This window comes from Lycorma delicatula, chromosome 3 (genome assembly GCF_047948215.1).
Source record: "Lycorma delicatula isolate Av1 chromosome 3, ASM4794821v1, whole genome shotgun sequence".
In the NCBI taxonomy this organism is placed as follows: domain Eukaryota; kingdom Metazoa; phylum Arthropoda; class Insecta; order Hemiptera; family Fulgoridae; genus Lycorma; species Lycorma delicatula.
Window position 1 is genome coordinate 211,330,721 of NC_134457.1, and position 23,451 is coordinate 211,354,171.

Consider the following 23,451-nt stretch of genomic DNA (forward strand, 5'->3'; position numbering starts at 1 on the left):
AGACTTCAGCCAAATATTTAGGGATCTGGCTTGACAAGAGGAGGAGTTTTACGGCACACGTGAATGAAATACGTAAACGAGCTGAATGTACGGTCAAAAATCTTAGCAGATTACTCGGTAATATGACAGGATCCAGAACTGCGAAGCGTAAGATTTACGCTCACGTAGTTAATTCCATCTTACTTTACGGTATACAAGTCTGGGAAAGAGCTCTGCGTGCCGACAAGAACAGAAGAGCCCTTGAAGGAATTCAACGGCGCATGGGCTTAAGAGTGATATGCGCATATTCTTCAGTCTCCACCGAGGCAGTACTCGTAATTGCAGGAGTTCCTCCGCTTAAACAACTGGCGGAGATGCGAGTGAGTATAACATGTGGACAACCTCCTAAAGAAGCATATGAAGAGATGCTGCGTAATTGGCAACATCGTTGGGATGTAGCCAACACGGGACGATGAACACATCGTTTGATACCTTTGATCCGACCATGGATAGAAAGGAAGTTCGGGGACATAAATTACTGGATAACGCAATTTTTTACAGGGCATGGGTCGTTCAGGTCCTATTTATGTGCGAGACTAAGGGTAGATAACAACAACTGTCCTTACTGTGAGGCTTATGATTCCCCTGAACATGTAGTATTTGAATGTAACCGTTGGACTGAAAGCAGGCAATCCTGTGTAAGACGTATAGGGCCATTATCTACGGAGAATGTGGTGGATAAAATGCTACTTAACGAGGATAACTTTAATGTGATCTCGTCGTTTATAACCGCAGTTATAAAGAAGAAAGATGAGGAAGCTCGTCAAGAAGAAACCGCTCGCTGATGACGGCTTGTCGTAGGTGGAATTTCCACCTACGAAATAAAAGAGCTAACCGGTGAACTGACCTGCCGTGCCGGACATACAGCCAGCGGGCGGGGAGGCGAGCTAGAGTAAAGGACACTCCTCTGGCGCGAGTCAAACTTGATTGTAGATCCGTTCCAGAGGAGTAGGTGGGAATATAAAAAAAAATAAAATAAAAAAAAGATTAATAGTAGAAGGAAGATTAAAGAAAACCAAACCAACATACTTGGCATTTATAGAACTAGAAAAGACATTCGATAATGTAGACTGAAATAAGATGTTCAGCATTTAAAAAAAAATTAGGGTTCAACTACAGAGATAAAAGAACAGTTGCTAACATTTACAGGAACCAAACAGCAACAGTAATAATTGAAGAACATAAGAAAGAAGCAGAAATAAGAAAGGGAGTCCGACAAGGATGTTCCCTATCACCGTTACTTTTTAATCTTTACATAGAACTAGCAGTTAATGATGTTAAAGAACAATTTAGATCCGGAGTAACAGTACAAGTTGAAAAGATGAAGATGCTACGATTTGCTGATGATATAGTAATTCTATCTGAGAGTAAAAAAGATTTAGAAGGAACAATGAACGGCATGGATGAATTTCTACGCAGAAATACAGGATGAAAATAAGCAAGAACAAAACGAAAGTAATGAAATGTAGTAGAAATGATTACGGAGGTAGAAGAATTTTGTTATTTGGGATGTAGAATTACTAAAGATGGACGAAGCAGGAGCGAAATAAAAAGCCGAATAGTACAGGTGAAACGAGCTTTCAGACAGAAATATAATTTGTTTACATCAAAAATTAGTCTAAACGTCAGGAAAACATTTTTGAAAACATATGTTTGGAGCATAGCTTTATACGGAAGTGAAACTTGGACGATCGGAGTACCCGAGAAGAATAGATTAGAAGCTTTTGAAATGTGGTACTACAGGAGAATGTTAAAAATCAGATGGGCGGATAAAGTGACAAATTAAGAGGTGTTGCGGCAAATTGAAGAAGAAAGAAACAGTTGGAAATAAATAGTTAAAAGAAGAGACAGACTTATAGGCCGCATATTAAGGCATCCTGGAATAGTCGCTTTAATATTGGAGAGACAGGTAGGTAGAAGGAAAAAATTGTGCAGGCAAGCAACGTTTGGATTATGTAAAAAAAAATTGTTAGGGATGTAAGATGTTGGGTATATACTGAACTGAAACGACTAGCACTTGATGAGAATCTTGGAGAGCTGCACCAAACCAGGCAAATGACTGAAGACAAAAAATTTAAAAAATTAAATTTGTAAAAAATATTTTTATTTCTATTTATTTGAAATTATAACCTCTAATTTTTTATTGAATTTTCGTTATTTTGTATAAAATTCCACGTAATTTCGTATTTTCTAATCCCAGCCTTTTGCTAATTATAAATATAATACAAAACGTTATACTTTTTTACTATTAAAAAAATATTTTGTGTAAGAGGAATTTAAATGTTAAAAATATAATCTTTTAAGAAAAGTATTTATTGTATGTTTGTTCATATTTTATTTGTTTTGTTTATTTAATAGATCATTATTTATGACAGGAAGTACAAATATAAATATTTAACAGTAATAAAATAATAATTCTAAAAAACTGATATTAATATTACGTATTATATAAATGGATTTAATTTAAGGTGTGCTTATGTAATTATGTAAGTGTATTATAAATTAAAAAGAAAAAAACATGTTTGAATAATTTCACTTTCTTACAGTATGTTATAAAAAAAAACAAAAAAAAAAACGGTTAGTTGAAGGTTTATGATAATAAAGAGGGTGGTGCTCGTTACATAACTGTAAAGCGTAGCATACGTATATTGAGATGGTGGCCGCCAATCTTATAGTTTTACTAGACAGTATTCTACACTTTCTTACCAACCTATAGTTCTACTATTATACCTGGCTGGTACCTTAACACTTCCTCTACACAAAGATGAAGTACCGTTCACCGCCTCAAGCCATGTATATTCTACATCCATCACCCTATCCCCCTTCTTAAATGAATGAGTGAATGTTAATTAAGGGCTGACCCCTTTTAGGGCAAAGAAAAATTTTCAACAATTATTTATGTTTATTTTTTTATTTATTTACACTTTCATATTTATGTATCGTGTATTGTAAAATTATTTTATTTAAGCGTACGTAATTTAATGAGAATAAAATAACTTTGTACCGTAACAGTTAATAAGTGTAACCGTCAACGAACAGAAATATTCTTAGATAAGTAAGCTGATTGAAAAATCACTACAAGTGGATTATTATAGCTTTAAAAATATATGAAAACATTTTCTTAACTTTCCACAAATATAAATTATTTAATTTTAACTTATGAATAAAATTTAAAAAATAAAATTCTTATACAGTTCTGCGCAAGAAAACCGAATTTTCGTTTCCTACGCCCTCACTACTTCGCAATCAGGACGACTGATTTTCAGAGTACAACGCACTACATACGTTAGATTAACGAATAGACTCTAGCATTAAGATTAAACTCACTCACTGCATAAGCGTAAATGAAAAATACACTAATGCTAAGTCAACATAACTTCAAATTAAGGTTATGTTGTCTGTTGTCGACTTTAAATTTAGCGTAATTGAAGAACGACTCAACCAATCTTCATAAAATTTTCATTACCACAACTTAAGACAAACTACTACAGCATAGCTAAATTTCAATGATATTGATCAAGTTTTTGAGATCTTCGACCCACAAAATTGTCAAACGTTTAAACGATTTTTCGAACATATGTTTAAATTTTCAAACATAACTCGAGAACTACTTAACCAATGTTCTTCAAACTCTCGCATGCACAACTTAAAATACACTATTACAGCATATCTAAATTTCAATCAAATTGATCAAGTATTTTTGGAGATTTTCGAGCTGCAAATCTTATAAATACGCCTGCGTGTATATAAATATATATATATATTCAGGGTCCGGCATATAAATCTGACGATTTTGTAGTAATTCTTATGTTGGCACCACTGTCAATGAGAAGGCGGGAGTGTTGTACATCGACAGGTCTATTCATGCTATTTCAGTAGCCAGTATGTCGTAATCGGGTGAACAACGAGCGTTTGTGATTGAAGCCTCTTTTAAAAATAATGACTGTTATTGTAACAGCGTTTATTTCGTAGACATTTCAATTTAAATCGACACGCGTTTGTTCCTAGTAGGAATACGATATTGTTGCGGGTGAAGAGTTTTAGGAACACATCGTCTGCTTTAAAAATGAAACTAACAGGCTGAAAACGGACTGTGAGAACGCCTGAAAACATTAACGCTGTAAGATTAGCTGTTACGCATCTCCACGACGTTCAGCAGCGAGACATGCTCCTGCGCTAGCCATTTCTGATCGAAGTGTACGACGAATTCTTCATGTTGACCTGAAATTCCATCCGTATAAGATTATGTTAGTGCAGCAACTTAATGCAAATGATTGGGCGTCTCGCAAAGCAGCTTGCGAGATCATCCTCGAAAATGTCCATCGGGATGCCATTATTCTTTTAAGTGACGAGACACATTTGCATCTGTCAGGATTTGTGAATAAATAAAATTACCGTTATTGGGCTTCGCATAATCCACGACAAATTCTTGAAAAACCACTTCACAGTCAATATGTTACAGTGTGGTGTGCGGTTTCAAAGTTCGGCATAATTGGCCCGTATTTTTTTGAGGAGTTAAATCGCAGTAACAGTAACATCTCATCGATACGTAAACATGTTGAATGAATTTCTGCGACCGAAACTGAATGACTTTTAAGGACTTGAAATTTGGTTTCAACAGGATGGTGCCACCGCCGATACGGCGAGAATCGCAATGGATGTTCTGCGAAAAACCTTTCCTGGACGTTTGATTTCCCGATTTGGCGAAATTCCTTGGCCAACGCGTTCACCTAATTTGGTTGTTTGTGATTTTTTTCTGTCTGGATATCTCAAACATAAAGTCTTCAGTAGTCGACCACAGTCAATTGCAGATCTCAAGGAGGCCATTCAACGTGAAATTGAAGCAGTTCCACAAGTGATGATTGAGCGAGCAATGTCAAATTTTAGAATGAGGTTAAGTGAATGTGTGAGGAATAATGGAAAACATTTTGACGACATAATATTCAAATAAAAAATAATCTATGTCAGTAATTCACTATAAATGGCAAAAATTTATCTTTAATTTGATATATTAAATTTTTTAATAGTACGAAACACAGTTTAATTATTATCCCTCAAAAATCGTCAGGTTTATTTGTCAGACCCTGTATATATATATATATATATATATATATATATATATATATAAATATATATATATAAATAAGGAAATTATAATATAAGTGGATGGTATTTTCATACTCCTTATATCTTAAAACATAGTTAAAGTTCAATTTCACCCCCCAGTCCCACAATTCTACCAAAAGTAATATACCGTACTTTATTCGAGAAGTCGGTAAAAAAAAAAAAAAAAACTTGTAATAAATTTATTTATAATTTTGTACCTTCACAGGTTTTGCAGTCTTTTATATATTCCGTCCTCATATTCTTAAACATCAGAATAACTGCGTCTTAAATCCGCACCTTATGATTAAAGCTAATGATTTTAGAAAAATCCTTAAAAAGAATAGGCAAAGAAACCCCCTATCGTAATAATAAAAAAAACCATATAAAAATACATTAAAATTTGACCTATCATGCTTGAAATTTTTAATAAAATTGCTTATATAAATCATAAACAATATTTGTCAAATGAAGGATAAAAATCATCGTTTTCTCTCATAAATAAAAGAAGAAAATTCCAAGGGAAGTTATTTTAAATATAATTATAGTCTGTTGAATTTTTATGTTGTTAAAATATATCCTTAGAATGTAAATTTAAAAACAGATTCATAAAAAAGGTAGCGGTTTTTCCTGGAAAAGGAATCAGTAGTGAATACTAAATTTCCATGGAAAACTAGAATTTCAATTTTATAAATTTATATTCCTGGTTAAAATCACTTCATTATCCAAATTTTTCTTTAAACCAGGTTTTAAACTTCATGAATAATTTCACAAAAAGAGAAAAAAAAATACAAAAAATCAATATAAATGAGCTTACATGATAATTGGTACGTATTGAGACATTGGGCATATCAATTTAGTTTCTGAAAAATTTACATCTAAATCTTTCTAAAATTAAACTTAAAAAAATTTTTATTTTTATGCGATGTTGTAGCCGAAAGAACTTCCTCAATAAAATTTACGTCTAATAAGTTGTCAGCGATTTGGCTTCTATTTTATTGATCAATTTCATTAAAAATACATCAGTCTCCTACTTCATTATAAAACAATAAATCTCTGTATTAGACCGTTGATATTTTGGGAACCCTTAATCAAATTTTGATATCGAAATTCTAGAATAAAGCCCATTCGACTTTCTTAATCATATTTTCGAGGGTAGTTATTCATCTTTCTTCAACAGAACATGATTTAGACACCAGTTTACAATATTTCTTCACGAAAAGAAAGACTGAAAGATTCGTCAAGTTTTCATTATAATCCTTATTTTTCGATCAATATTTGAGTAATCTGGATAAATTTTCGTTTAAAAACTTCCTAACAGTTAAATAAATACATCCTTGTTCTTCTTCTCTACTTTGATCCCCAGCTGATGACTGGAAGGGGCGACTGGCCGCACAACCAATACGCTTCTGTGGGTCCCGTAGGATTCCGAACTTTGCTCACAACGCTTTTCCATGCTTTACGGTACATAGCGATGATCCTGGATTGGTCGAGGTCAATTCGAGGAATCCTCAGGTCATCTGCAACTTGTTTTATCCAAGTTTTCTTTGGCGCAGATCTTTGAATCTTTCACTAAGTAGGACGTTGCCTACAGAGGAGTCTTTGCGGCAAGCGAGCAGGGTCCATCCGGCACACATGACAGAACCATCTCAGCCTCCGCGTTTGGATCTACTCTTCAACGGTTGGTTATTGCCCGTATCTAAATCTGATAACTTCATTCCGGTTACGGTCATAAAGTCAGATCCGTATCATCTGCCGAAGGCACCACATTTAGAAAACCTCTAGCCGAGTCAAGTCTGTTTGAAGGAGAGTTCAAGTTTCTAACCGATAGAAGTGAATTGGGATGGTTAATTATAATCATCTGGATAATTGCATTTAATCAATTAATTAAATAAATATATTGGTTAACTGATCATTAAGATCCGTCCAGGCGTTCTTGAATTATAAGCAAAAAATTTATAAATATACATGTAATTACAAAAAACACGATTATTCTGATTTTTACAAGCTATATTTCCGTACATTACTCATCTTTTTTTTTTTTTGTTACAGTTGATGTAGTAGAGGCTTTACAAGAGTTTTGGCAGATGAAACAAACGAGAGGTGCAGATTTAAGGAATGGTGCCCTAGTCATATATGAATCGGTACCGTCTGCCAGCGCACCTTACGTTTGTTATGTTACTCTACCAGGAGGCTCATGTTTTGGCAGTTTTCAAGTAAGTTAAATTCAATTTAAATATTTCTTATGTAATAAGCTAATAATCTAATCGGGTATGATTTAATGAATTTAAATAAAAAATGTATTAAGAATTAATTTCGCTATGAAACTAAACTAGCCCTACAGATAGCTTTGCTCCGATCCCCAAAAGTACGGTCAAATTTTTTTTGATGAATTTGTACCAAAAGAGACAAGGTAACCTTTTTTTGACGTGAAAAGTCTTTAAAATCACACCGAAACATACGGGTACCAGAACAGAAATTTGCAGCGTAACGAAGAGGTCTATATCGTTCTGCCTTCATAATTCCCTAACTATTAGTTTCAGAGACGTAGATGCGGTGTCATTTTATAACTTACCCGGTCAGCTTGCCGATACAACTTTGATTTTGCGTTACTGGCGAGCGGGTTGACGGAGAGGGCGTACAGCGCAGATCGGCCAAAACTGGCGCTCTCGCATTTTCATTCAGTATAGCCCACGACTTAGACGTGATAGCGCGGCGATTCTAGTGTTTTTGTTTAAATTTTGTCGAGATAGATCGATTTAAGTAATAAGTGTGTTTTAAACAATATTTATACGTAAAAAATTAAAGTAAACATGTAAGAAAATATAAAAATTCAGAAAGCCAACCGAAATTATAAATTACGCATATCGTTGGAAAGGGGAGGTTGTGGGCCACGCACAAGTAACCGAATATGCCCGCTGCCGAGCGAGCGAGACTTTTTCGGGAGCGTCGGAACGGCGCGCTCAGTGAACGTCGCCGACGGCGTGAGCACCTCTACCGCTGCTTATTATGCCTTATGTCTCGTACTTCTCATATCACAGACCGATGTAGAAGAAAACTGTCGTCAAATATTTTTTTTTCACCCTACCCCCTGGCCGGATCCATAACAAAGCAAAGCATAGCCGCCCAGGAGGTTGTCTACTCAAACGAGCCTCCGCGTCAGCCAACCATAAGTCTAGTCTGACTGTCAGCTCGTCGGTTAGATCTTGTTATTGCCTGCCTCTAACCCCTAGGGCGGGGTATCCAAGCCCGACTATGTCGTTCTGTACTCCACATCAGAAGCCGGGGCTCGGTCTTGACGCCAATGCCTCTAGTGAGTGCCATGTACAGGGTACATGGCACTCGCACCGGATCTCGGTATTTCTCGCGAAGGATGAGAGAACCTCAGTGCCTGATCACTGCCGTTCATCCGTGCAAGCACAGACGAACGGTAGCTCCGCAGGGGGCTGTTCCTCAGCCCCTCGCCGTCTCATTCTCCCTGGCTTTGTGCTGGCGTATCCGTGTCACAAAGTCATTTGCCGCACGAAACCTCTGCCCGCGATGACATACAGTCTATGATTGTGTTAACTGTAAGGGGCCTAGTCACCAACTCACAGCAGCGACGTTCAGTAGCTCACGTCCAGCAGTCGAACACGACGTGTTCCGGTGTATCGAATTCTTCGCAAGAAAGACAGTGTCGTAAAATATTATTCGAAATACATATCACGTACCATTTAGTGTGTTTTATGTTAAAATTAAATTTAATACGCAGTCAATGTCTCGTTTTTATTTTAATCCGATACACTAAAAGCAACTCGTTGACATACAGTCCGACCAATTTATCTGTAGAATTGGCCAAATGAAGGAACCAAAATTTTCCATGGAGCCTTTCAGTTTTGTTCAGAAAATACGACGGTGGCTCTCCCATTTAACTCTACAGATAAGTCGGTCCTGTAGCTCGGAGGAACTTCATCCAAGGTCTGTAACATTTCACGTTAAATCAACGACCATGCGCCCCGACACAGCCCCACCCGATTTTTTTTATTAATTTTCATGAAAATCAAAAAAACTGTTTACACATGAAGTACCTGTAATGAGCAGTAGAAAGACTGATTTGCTGATCATTAGACTGAAAAATATTCATTCTTGAATGGCAGTAAATGTTCATTAGTTGTTGTCTCAATGACTTCCCACAGCCGTGTTCCGATCGATATGAGAATAATATTTAAACCGCAATGAAAATATGATAATATTTTTAATACGAAATATGTATTATGTATATTTTTTACGACATAAAATCGCAAAAAATTTTTATGGCGTGTTGAAAAAATCAAAATGATTGATTATAGAGGCCGTTTTCTCAAAAAAATTGTTCGCAACTTTGCACGAAGTGCGATATCAACTGAAAAGAAATTTTCAAATATATTTTTCTTCATTTGCCTGCAAGTTTCTGTAATAATCATGCTGAATAATTATTTAAACAAAATTAATCTATTAATCTGACAACCAATATAAAGGTGTAATTTAAAATTACATATCAGAAATTCTGAACCAAAATCAAAAAATTGCTTGAAGGTTAATAAGAAAACATTAAAAGTAAAATCTAGTGTTATAAACAAGCAAAAAATAATAAATATACTCTGATGCTAGTGGTTATTGATTTAAAAAAAAATTTTAACGGTTTTTTTAAATTTGTTAGTAGAATGTAACTACTTTTTATAATCGCCAGAATGACTACAGCTGTAACTTCATATTAAAGAAATATTAAAGTCCCTCAAATTTAATTCAGTCTTCCTTATGCCCCCTCTACAGTAACTTCTATGGATGTGTTGATATAAACTAAAAAAAATTTTGTATTGTAGATCTGTATACAACTATGCCATTATTAAAATACGACTAACCGGAAAAATTTTAATTAATCAAAAAGTTTATTACAAAATATTTTGAAGATAAAAATTATTTTGGTAATAACGTTCTTAAACCTACCTGGTTGGTGTAGTGGTGAACGCGTCTTCCCAAATCAGCTGATTTGGAAGTCAAGTCTTCCAGCGTTCAAGTCCTAGTAAAAGCAGTTACTTTTATACGGATTTGAGTACTAGATCGTGGATACCGATGTTCTTTGGTAGTTCTCTTTTTTCCTGTTTAGCTTCCGGTAATTACCGTTTAGATAATACTTCAGAGGATGAATGAGGATGATATGTATGAGTGTAAATGAAGTGTAGAAAGAACACAGGTATCCACGATCTAGTATTCAAATCCGTGTATAAATAATTGTCTTTACTAGGACTTGAACGCTGGAACTTTCGACTTCCAAATCAGCTGATTGTGGGTTGTTCTTTGGTGGTTGGATTTCAATTAACCAACCATACGTCTCAGAAATGGTCGACCTGAGACAGTACAAGACTACACTTCATTTACACTCATACATATCATCCTCATTCATCCTCTGAAGTAGTACTTGAACGGTAATTCCCGGAGGCTAAAATGGAAAAAAAGAAAGGTAATAACGTTCTATTGAAATGACATGCAAGCAAAAAGTAATGACAACCAATGATATTAAGAAGGAGCCAGAATTTCCTGAATGTCTGTTAAAACGTACGCCTCATAAAAATTATTCTGTCAACGCTTTATATTTTTATTACAGCTACTGAAACATTTAGTTCAAATTTTACAGTAAAACAGAACAGAACTGATTTCAATTTTTCAAATGTATTTTGAAAATTAATTTTAAAGATAGCTGAAAAAAATTTCGAGTAAAATAATTTTAAGTATATAAATATTATTTGAGGAACACGTTATATAATTAGCAATGATAACAATGTTAACTGATCTTTGAACATTTCTGCAGTAAAATTACGTTTGCGAACAAAATGTATCTCTCAGAATTTAGTGGCATTTAATAGATGAATGTTTAATAAAATAAAAAACTGTTGATATTTTTGATAGCAACAAACGTTAAATTAAAATGTATTTGTATTTATAGGATCCGTTTTTTTTAAACCTCTGGTACTATCTTTAGGTATTGCTTCAGAGGATAAGATAAATGACAATTTTTGTAGCGTGTGAAATGCTATGTCTGACCGCGATTCGAACCCGGAACCTCCGGATGAAAGGCCGAGACGCTACCACTCGCGCCTCGAAGGCCGGCGCTGACAAGTTTAAGATCAAGTTTAAACGAACGGGTCTTCCGTTATTTTTGAAAAATATTCTTATCGATTCAATACGTTTTTATTAGAATTGTCTAAATGTTGAGATCATTTCAAAAGTATAAATATTTATTAAAGAAAATAACGAAATTTTTTCAAGAATATCATTCTACTAATAATTTAGGGAATACAAAATTTTCTAATTAATATAACTAACTACTCGATGTAATATCAGTACAATAATTTTTATCTACGCCGATTCTATTCCGTACACAATTTCTCTACCGAATTCTGGTTGATTGCTCACCACAGAATCCGTAAACCAATGCTTCTTATTATATCGATTGTTCATTACTGACGTCCGATAAGATTGGACTGTTGAAAGAATCTTGTCTGATATCATATCCATGCGTGCTGCTGCCTACCGTGCGTGTTTCTGCCGAGATAATTGAGGCTTCATTTCCACGGCTGGTCCGCGCAGTTGCGGTAATATTCTGACGGCGAGTGCCCGGGGGCGCGCCAGCGCGGGAACTATTCTTCCACTTCTTTCCCAACTTCTTTTGTTCTCTTTTTCCATTCTACGTTTATTAACATATTTGTTTTCTTTCCATTGCACACGGCAGCTCGAGGTGTTACACACTAATGATCTCGCTTAACAAACACTGAATTTTAAAACGGATAAATAAAAAATATTTTACCGTGAATGTTTTTCTGCGTGGTTTTCTAACTGTCTGCTGCATTCAGGAAATTAATTTTACTACCCTTATATAGCTTGCTGCTATATTGTGTAAGAATATTATTCTAAGATAATTCTTGGTTACAGCATAGACTCCAGTAATGATTTATGAACAATTTGAACTGTCATATGAGAAATGTGGGAGAACATATGTGCATTTTCTTTAATAAAAAATTATCTTGTATTTATTATATCATAATTATTGTGAAATTAATATCGCACCCTTGAAAAATATTTGATAATTTAATAAATCAAAATAATTTTAATCATTAAAAAATTCATTTTATTTATGGTTGCAATCCTTTTACTGACCAATTAAAAATAAAAGTAAAAATAAATTGTTCAAAACAAAAACTCTACAGTATTGTAAATCTTTTAATTAACTGACTTCCAAAAAGGAGGAGGTTCTCGATTTGACCGTATGTATTTTTTTTTGGTCAATTTTTACTCCCTTGTACAAAGTAAAGAAAGTATTCTAATCGCGAAAAATTTCGGTTTTCAGATTTCAACGTAAATGATCATTCCCGAATCGATTTTGGCTAGTTTCGGCGTGAGGTATGTACGTACATACGTACGTATGTATCTCGCATAACTCAAAAACGATTAGCCATAGAATGTTGAAATTTTGGATTTAGGGCTGTTGTAACATCTAGGTGTGCCCTCCCCTTTTTATTGCAATCGACTGTACCAAAAGTGTCCAAAAATGTCCAAAATCCAAATTGTTTTGGATTTATGACTTTTTCTTAATTGCAGTAATAATCCCTCATTGAGAGCTTTTCAAGTTATATAAGAAATGGCACTTATTTTCATTGGTTCCAAAGTTATAACCAAATCAAATTTTAATTGATGAAATATTTGGATCTTTCAAGGGGAAGGCACATCGGTTCAAATCAGACTTTATCTCCTTTTTCTAATTTTTTTTAATTTAAATATATTGATTTATTAATAATTATTAACCTCTGATTGTAGAAAAATTATTACAATAAATTATAGTTAAATAATAACAATAAAATAAAAATCCCTTTCAGCACGCCGGAAGGTGGAGGTAGATTTCACCAGTGCTAAGTAGAGGATAAAAAGATTTCCACCTTAAAATGAAGAAAAACTTCAAATTTACTCAATTTGCCAATGGTTGCATGTGAAAAAAGTTTCACATGTTTAGCCTACGACAAGCCTTCATCTTCTTATGATTCCAGAAATATTTTTGTTATTCCTTGCTGTAAAAAAATATGAAAAAATATCAGAAGTTATTAATGAAATAAAATTTTATGTACTTTTCATTTTAAAAATATGTGTATATGTAATTTAATAGGCGTACAAGGAAGTAATGTGGTGTCCACATCACATTTTTAACCTCCAATCGTCCAACTAAGTTTCTTTAGTTCTTCTAGTAATTCTGTTTTAAGTTTTCCCAGACTCTTTCTAAAATGGAAAGTTTTGTACATAGAAGATTTAAAAAAAGTTTTTTTCTTTTTATTTGTAACCACTATTGGATTATTGAAGCATAATAAATCTCATATTTACAGTATTTTAATATTAAAATTATTTAAACAATTCAACATTTCAGAGAGCCTTAACTGTTTGTTTCTTTGCATTCCTGTTCGTGTTAGGTAGATTTCACAAGAAAGCTACCTATTGTAATGAGTACCATGATTCGACTTCGGGAAAATTTCGCTATATCTTCGCGTTTCACATCCCGCAGATTTCAAAACCAACGTCAGTTCAAAAGTTTATATATATATATATATATATATATATATATGTAGTATATATTTCACTTTTATGTGAACTCAATATCTGCCGTAATTATGTACCAATCGCTTTCAAATTGATACATAAAATATAACGACCCAAAATCTCGGTTCAGTTCGTTAGTGGGAAAAATTGAACCATGGGGGTGGAAATGGTAGCTTTTTCGAAAAAATAAAATTTCACTATAACTTTCTTTTTAACTAAAATATCGAATTCGTTTAAAAATCCTACTATTTTTTGGATAAGGGCCTAACACTTATCTAAGTAAAGTATTTTGATATCACCAACCATTAGCCCATGGAGTGAAAAAAATGGGGTTTCGAAGACAAAACAAATCATACCTCCCTTAATAGGCACAGTATCAAATCGATTTAGTGTCCTTAATCCGCTAAGCATTACCTAAAACTTTTGTCTGAAACAATTTTTGATATGACCAACCCTTATGGCAAGGGAATACGAAAATATTGCTGGAATTTGTAAGAAGATGGGGCTTGTCGTATGCTAATTGGAAAACCTTTTTCACATGCAATCATTGTCGTATTGAATAAATTTGAAGTTTTACTTAACTTTAAGGTGGAAATCTTTTTTATCCCCTACTTAGCACCGGTGAAATCTAACTCCGCCTTCCGGCGTACCGAAAAGGATTTTTTTTTTATCAAAACGTACGTTTATCTCGTTTTCGTCTGTTATGTACTGCTTTCTTTATATAACTTTTTAGTAGACCTATCTATATTTTTAATAAATAAAAAATTTAAATGAGGTTAGAATTTGGAAAGAATTATTCTGATTAAAGAAAAAGCTGTAAACTGTAAAAACCAGGAACACATTTTCAATGTTTTTTAATTAGTCCTTTTTAATTTTGCGTCTTTAAAATGTCAAACTGTAATAATAATTATATTTTACATCTTATTCTGTTTTATTTGTTTTTTCTTGCACAAAATGCTAGTCTGTCTATTTCAGAAGTACAATTAAAAATTAGAAATTTAAAAATACTTCTATGCTAAATTTGATTGATTTTAAATTATAAGATGTAATAACTTGTTACGTCAATAATATTTAATGTGAATGAAAGTTTTTTTTTAATTCTTTTTATATGATTTATATACTTTGTAAATAAAATTTAACTAATTGGATGTTGTTACATAACATTTCAGTGAGCGGGTGTTTTACATTTGAATTAATCCCTACTTAAGTAATGATTTCACTTTTATTTGTACGTTCGCTTTTAAATTGGCCATTTATTTGATCAAACTGTCATTTAAGTACTTTTTTCGTATTGAACTTCGTTTGTTTTTATGTTTATAAAACTTCCTTTTATTAATTATAAATACTTTATTAATGTTTTCATTAAAATATCTTTTTTAATGTCATACAGATTAAACAACGGAAATAGAAACATATTAAAGACCGGTTAATTTATTCTGTTTTTAATGAATAATATTAAATTATAATCGTCTGATAAATACGATTTTTATTTTGTTATAAAATATAATAAAATAATGATCCTGTATCTAATTTTTTATTACTTATTATGTCTATATTTTATAAAATATAAACTTTAATTAGAAGTAAAACGTTAAAGCAACATTTTTTTTACTTCTTTCTTCGTAAAACAACATTAGATTTAAACTCTTTTTTTTTACATTATTTAATCAAAGTTTTTACCTTGCAATTATAATCAGGATAAATATTATAACAAAAATCTTACAAGAAAGTTATAATACTCTCCTGGCGTTGATTATTTATTCTTAGTGGAAAAATAATGATGCATAAAAAAGTTACCTAATCTTTCTTTTTGAGGTGGGGATAATTTATGATTAAGTTTTATTGCGAAATTATCATTATATGTTTAAATAAAAACAAAAAAAGTTTAAACAATTCTAAAAATCGGTATATTTTTATTATTTCCGCTCCCCCATCTTAAAAATAAACTTCCAACATTTTTCTTTTATTTCTCCACGTTTACTAAGTTAAATGGAAGTTAAAAATTAAATAATCCAACCGAAAATTATAAATTCCACTGAAAAATGTACATTAAAAGTTACATAAGACTTCTTTTTTTTAGGGGAGGGGTGAATTACGAGGACTATCTGAAAAGTTTTGAGCCTCAACATGAAGATGGCAGCACTCGTCAACAAAAGTTAGGGAATGTATTCGCTCATGCGTTGAAAAGTACTCAATAAAATTTCATCCACTTTGGACGCTCAGTTGTTTGATAATCGTTTGAGCAAATCATTGTGAGTGTTTTTTTGTGAAAATGGAAAAAAATCGAATATCGTACCGTGATTAAATACATGCATTTTAAAGAAAATATGCCTAAACAAATTAAAACCGGGTTGGACGCTGTTTACGGGGACTCTGTCCTATCATTTGCCACCGTGAAAAGATGGGCCGCTGAATTTAAAAATAGTCGTATCAACTTGGTTGTTGATGAGCGTTTGGGACGGCCAACTGCAACCACCACCGATATCATTGAAAAAGTTCACCAAATGGTACTGGACGATCGACGAATTAAAGTTAGAGAGATAGCAGAGGCTATGGACATATCGAAAGAACATCTTTGTCGTATATTAACTGAAGAATTGGATATGCGTAAGTTATTTGCACGCCGGGTGCCGCGTTTGCTCACTCTGGACCAAAAACGTATTCGAATGAACATTTCCAAGGCCCTGCTGGAGCAGTTTATGCAAAACGAGTCAGATTTTTTGCGTCGATTCATAACTCTAGATGAAAATTGGATCCACCACTGCACTCCTCAGACAAAACAGTGGACTGCAAAGGGTGAACCTGCTCCGAAAAAGGTGAAGACGGTTCCAATGGCCGGGAAGGTGATGCCGATTGTTTTTTCGAATAGTAACGGAATTTTATTTATCGATTATTTTCAAAAAGGTAAAACAAAAGGGACAGTATTATGTATCACTACTTGACAAGCTGAAGGCAGAAATTGCAAAAATCGACCACACTTGAAGAAGAAGGTCCATCAGGACAATGCGCCTGCTCGCACTGCGACGGTCACCGTGGCTAAAATTCACGAATTACACTTTAAATTGGTTGACCACTCACCGTATTCACCAGATCTAACCCAAAGCGACTTTTTCTTGTTTCCTAACCTTAAAGTTTTTCTTGGAGAAAACATATTTTCATCGGAGGAGGAGGTTATCGTATACGTAAATGCCTATTTTGCAAAGAAAGACGGTTAGAGCATCCCTGGATAAAGTGTATCGACTTGAAAGGAGACTTTGTTGAAAAAGAAAACATGTTTGACAGAAAAATTACGTCTTTCTATCTTAGGCTCAAAACTTTTCAGACCACTCTCGTATGGTGAAATTTTATCGTAATATTATTATTATAAAAAATTTAAATAAACCAAAAAAAATATCCAAAAATCAATATTTTAAAATTTGATGGTATCCCCAACTCCAATATTCCCTCTAAAATATTCTTTCTTTCTTTGGGTTACTTGCACTACTACTGTGCTTAGGAAGAGATAAAAAAAATCGATAAAAAATATGTTATGAATTAAAAGATAATTATTTTTGGATTTTTGGGGAAGAGGGAAATTTTGGAGCAAATCTTTTTTAACGGTAAGACAGGCATTTACGCATGTACTTAAGAGCTTAATACACTCTAAAGTGGGGTTATGTTTACGATATTTTGAGAAAATTGACCCCAAAAATCTACCCCAACTCCTGGAGATATAAATCCCAAAATCTTTCAACAAATTACCCCAATGCACGAATCTCCGTTAGAAATTTCATAAAACTAGTTTTATGCAGTTAAAAATTTTTAAGCTTCTTACACACAAACACACATACGTATATACATGTACGTATGACCATTACCGCCTACACATTTTTAGTTTTTTTTTGGGTGTGTTCCTGGGACATGAAATCGAGAAATGCAAAAAACCCATAACCCATTTTTTGACTGATTACCATATTTTTCTCCATGCAGTATAGCTCTACAGCTATGATATAAGGAAAGGAACAGGATAGTGTATTAATCTTTTTTTAAGTTTTTCGCTGTTTCGGTAAAGAAAGCAAGAAAAGGGGTAAATTCCGTTTGAATGAATGAATGAATGTTTTGAGTGTGTGTGTGTGTGTGTGTGTGTGTGTGTGTGTGTGTGTGTGTGTGTGTATTTTGGGGGAGCAGCTATTTGTGAATTAACCCAAATAGTCACGATTGGCTAGGCCAAAAATATTTAAATTTGGCATGGCGACTTCCGTATATAGAACATTGATATTAACGAGTGGTCACCTAAAAAAGTCTAAAAAGCGTTGGAAAATAAAGAAAGATCAGATGTTATAAACCGGTAACTGCATTGGAAACTTTTACGTTAGCATAAAACTAAGAAAGTCTTATTCTAAAACATATTCCAGCACCTCAATAAATCCTTTTCTGTTCTGAATATATTCTCTTATAAGAAAGAAAATAACAGCGACAATAAGAAAAAAACTTTTAAATATAATTTTAAATCGTTTGGAAACGAATTGGGGGGTTACCCTAACTATAGGGTGACAACAAGCTGTCATCCCATAACTGACGGATGAAAATGATTTTTTTTAATATTTGGTTTACAGTTAAACCATGTTATGTATATATTAAAATGTATCAGGAATGCCTTGCCGGCTTAACCTGACAAGCACCTCAGCTATAGATTGGATCTTTTATAGAATTACCGTTTGGAAACAACATCCTCAAATTAGGTCATGAGCTGCCCGACGACTGCACTGCCGAGGATTTGGGTAACCATGCAGCCGTGAGGTGTAGCGGCACCTCAACGATGGTAGTAAGTGAAAGTAAATGTCACGCAGGACTCTGCGATGGAGCCGAGTGGGAGTAGGAGGTCTGTTCGCCTCTTCCTGGTAGACCAGAGCGGAGTCCATAATGAAACAAAGTCAGGGATATGAATTGAAGTTGAGTTCACTAAAGGAACTAGGAATAAATTTAGTCGTTGCGAACCCCATTTTTGGTGAATCATATTATTATTCAATTCTCTAGAATTTATGAGACATTTACACACGAAATGGCTCTATAAAATGTAGAACCAGGAACGAAGTTCGTGCTTCCGCGAACTCGGTTAGCTAGTTTAGAACGTAACGTTTTAGAACATTCAAGATATCCGGACGAGGCCTACAGCGAAGGCAAAAGCTGAGTTTAAGAATCACCGATGTAAATGTCTACCGAGGCATTTACATCAGTGGCATCCCAACGAGGTCTGGATTATTATTATTATGAGATTTAAAAAGTTAAAGGGCGAAAGATGACTCCCGTTAAAGCTCATCATGGCCCGGGGGGGGGGGGTCAGGGGACCGGAAGAGTCACAATGCGTGTGTCTTCCCCTACAGGGTTGGGATGCTCTTATAAAACCGACACCTTGTTTTTACACAAGCCCTTGATACGTTACTAACCGATATTTGCTATAATCAAAATCCACAGAGCGTAACTGAAAGATCCACAAACTATCTACAGAATAAGTATTAATGATAAGAAGAAAAAACGATGGATAAAGACAAAGGAACGGTACTTCCGTAGAAAGAAATATAAAATGCAGAATGAGAAAGAAATGATATATGATCATCAGAAAGAAATATTATATGATCAAGGTAGCAAACATCCAGTCGCCCGCTTTCTCTCGGGAGATTATAACAACTTTACCTATGATGGGAAAAATGTATTATCGACCGATTATTTTGCTTCGAATAGTTACCCTTACAACATAATACTTTTCCTTGCATATTGGAGAGCAATCTACTGCGGCAAGGCTTCGGCTTTTTCTAAGGAAAAATTCTTGTCCATTTTCTGAATTGGATGACATATGGAAATATCCTATGAAAATCCATCAACTAATCCCCTCCCCAACAGAAGGTATAGTCTATGTCTGAACGGATTCTTAAGAAGTAATACTAGTAAGTTATATTGAAGAAAGCTTTTAATTATTTACTCTAAACAAAACAAGAATACTATCCTTTGATAACAGTTTTTCCCATAGAGTAACAAATAATTCAAAGAATTAAAAATTATTTTACTTCCTAACTTTAACTCGGTGCTTAATCTATTTTCAAGACATTTATATGTCTTTCATGTTTGAGGATTACTTGCGTAAAGTTAATTGGTTTAATCTCAAACTTGTCTAATAAACAAAGATTCAGTTTAAGTAACCTACCCCCATATCTAAACAGCCATTCAGGATTTTCTTCCTTAAGACAATAATATCCATAATGAAGATAACAGTTTGTGTAAATAAATAAAATAAAATAAAATAAACTATTTATCTTATCTTATAGAACGTATCAACTGTAGTTCATTTATACATTATTTCGTCAGGGATTCGTTAAGCGTATTTAAATAATGAACCTATAGGAACCAAAGTTTGTAACGTATTTTGGGTAAGCAATTTTTAACTTTTACCAACAAAGTTCATGTTTTTTTCAGAATTATATTTTTTTCATCCAGTATACTTTCTATTTAATAGGTTTTATATATTTAAAAATATATATTTCTGTTATGAATTAAAGGTTTTAATTTTCCCGCCTGCTAGTATAGGAACTGTAGCTATAGATGGGAAAGTATAATAATCGGTGCAATTTGGGCATATGTGGTTTTCATCGGACCTTTACGTTTTGACATCTAAAGTACCCAAAAAACCGAATGGAATTTTTTCGGATGTTCGTACGCGTATGTACGTGTATGTATTTGGTGTTGGGTGTCGCATTCTAAATCACCTTATATCTCCATAACTATCGGACCGATTTTGTCCAAACTTGGATAAATTATTTCTATATATGGGGCTTGATGTCATTACATTTTCAACTTAAAAGTCAAGGGATTGAGACTGTAGAACAAGTTCACCCTCATTATCTTAAGATTTCTTAGGTCATATTTTTCTTAGGCACATTTGTTAACAATTAAAAAATAATAATATTTCCAAAAAGAATTTTTGCAAAATCACACCCTAACCCTAAAATGTGCTCTAAATAAATTAGTGGCTAAGTGGGTATAGTGTCATAAGTACCTCCTTTCACCACAAGGAGCGCTAGTGTAGCACTGATGTACAGCTGTAGTCGTATGCTATGTTGTAACGTCGCAGGTGACCGGTAGAATTAAATAAATGAACGATATTTAAATCGTAAAAAAAGTATTTAAAGTGACTGCTAGTACCGCCATACCCGCGCGAATGAAATACAGTATGCGCGCGCGCTTTAGTTAAAATCATTGAATTAAATAAACAAAAATAATATATTTAAATAAAATGATAAATATTTAAAATTAAGTTGAGTGTGTAAGCCGTACATCAGAAAAAAGCCGCGTGACGGGAAAGTCCTACAACAGTGTTGTCAGCTTTTTTTTCTATTTTCGTCCGTTTATCTTAACATATCGTCTCGTATGTAGTAATAAATACTTTTACCACAAGAATTTTTAAAATGTAGTTGCTATTGAAGATTAGAATCATATATACACACACACACACACATATATATATATATATATACATCATTCATATATTTATAAGATTCTATGTATCTAAAAGAATATATAGAATCATATATCTTAAGAAAGGAAATAAAATTTGATTAATCTTTTAATACGTTCTGAAACATATGTATCCAAGAGAGAGAATCAAATAAAAAAAATAACTGTGAATATAATAATATAATATCAAAGTCCTCTTAAAAATTACTACTCCGCAATCACTAAAGAATGATTATATACAGTAAGCAATTGTGCCTTTATAGTGTAGTTGGGATTTGAAGGATTATTTTAAAGAATTTATTTCTTTGCTTAATTTCCCTATTTCTTTTGAACGATCAGATAGAATGTATAAATGATACCTCGTTTCAATTGTTTACTGTGGTAAGAAAATAAAAATTTAATATGGTACTTGGTGACAGAGATTTCTTTATAGAACGCATAATCACAAAAGTAATAAAGAAAACTACATAAAATAAATATAGACATGTTTTTTTTTTCAAAAAAAATTGTAACTTTCGAATATTTTTGTTTTCTTTTGTAAACCAAAATTCTGATACATTTCGTTTTAGGCTAGAATTATTATACAGAAACTATTTTAGAATTATTAAAATAATTAAAAGTCATTGTTTAAGATGTATCTCGCTTATTTCACGAACAATGGCATCTATGTAATAAAATCAGATGCTAGTTTTATTTATTATAGATGTTTAGCATCCTCAATTAAGTGGAGTAAACATATTATTTACTGGATTAGTGATTTTCTAATAGCATTAGGTAAAAGTTAACAAAAGCCATTCAATTGAAAGATTCAATCTATACTACTAACTTTATACCCATCCACAACTATGCTCGTTCACCTTCATGAAAACTATGATATTTCTCTGGACCCTCTCCTCCATAAATTTCGCCTGACACTGTAGATAACCTTCTAAAAGAAAAATTAAAAACCTAATTTTAATATTTATAAATTAATGCTACACAAAAAATATTAGGAATATATTTTTTTTCCTAAAGAAGTCTTATTAGAAGAAGAATTATTTTGTACACATAAGGAATATGAAATGTATTTATTAAATGCAGAATTTTATGACTTAAGTTTAGTTATATTCAAGCAGTATAACAAAGAAAGGTTTCAGGAAAAGTATCGGGACAAGGGAAGCAATTTTAGACCTCAGATTAATAGTAGAAGGAAAATTAAAGAAAAAGAAACCAACATACTTGGCATTTATAGACCTGGAAAAGGCGTTCGATAACGTAGACTGGAATGAAACGTTCAGCATTTTAAAAATTTAGGGTTCAAGTACAGAGATAAAAGAACAATTGCTAACATTTACAGGAACCAAACGGCAACAGTAATAATTGAAGAATATAAGAAATAAGCCGTAATAAAAAAGGGAGTCGACAAGGATGTTCCCTATCACCGTTACTTTTTAATCTTTTCATTGAATTAGCAGTTAATGTTGTTAAAGAACAATTTAGATCCGGAGTAACAGTACAAGGTGAAAAGATGAAGATGTTACGATTTGCTGATGATATAGTAATTCAACCTGAGAGTAAAAAAGATGTAGAAGGAACAATGAACGGCATGGATGAAGTCCTACGCACGAACTACCGCATGAAAATAAATAAAAAAGGAAAGTAATGAAATGTAGTAGAAATAACGTAGATGGACCTCTGAATGTAAAAATAGGAAGAGAAAAGATTACGGAGGTAGAAGAATTTTATTATTTAGGAAGTAGAATTACTAAAGATGGACGAAGCAGGAGCGATATAAAATGTCGAATAGCACAGGCGAAACGAGACTTCAGTCAGAAACACAATTTGTTTACACCAAAAATTAATCTAACGTCAGGAAAAGATTTTTGAAAGTATATGTCTGGAGCGTAGCTTTATTTGGAAGTGAAACTTGGACGATCGGAGTACCCGACAAGAAAAGATTAGGAGCTTTGAAATGTGGTGCTACAGGAGAATGTTAAAAATCAGATGGGTGGATAAAGTGACAAATTAAGAGGTGTTGTGGCAAATCGATGAAGTAAGAAACATTCAGAAAAATATAGTTAAAAAAAGAGACAAACTTATAGGCCACATACTAAGGCATCCTGGAATAGTCGCTTTAATACTGGAGGGACATGTAGAAGGAAAAAATTGTGCAGGCAGGCAACGTTTGGAATATGTAAAACAAATTGTTAGGGATGTAGGATGTACGGGGTATACTGAAATGAA

General features: G+C 33.3%; 1 protein-coding gene across 1 annotated transcript in view; it reads left to right on the forward strand.

Moving 5' to 3' along the window:
* The window catches only part of lft (Limb expression 1 family member lowfat), a 475,902-nt gene that overhangs the window by 380,915 nt on the left and 71,536 nt on the right, over window positions 1–23,451 (forward strand). Inside the window, exon 2 of the mRNA XM_075361449.1 lies at window positions 7,195–7,358. Coding sequence (XP_075217564.1) covers window positions 7,195–7,358 — 164 coding nt within the window. The remainder of the gene's footprint in view (window positions 1–7,194; window positions 7,359–23,451) is intronic.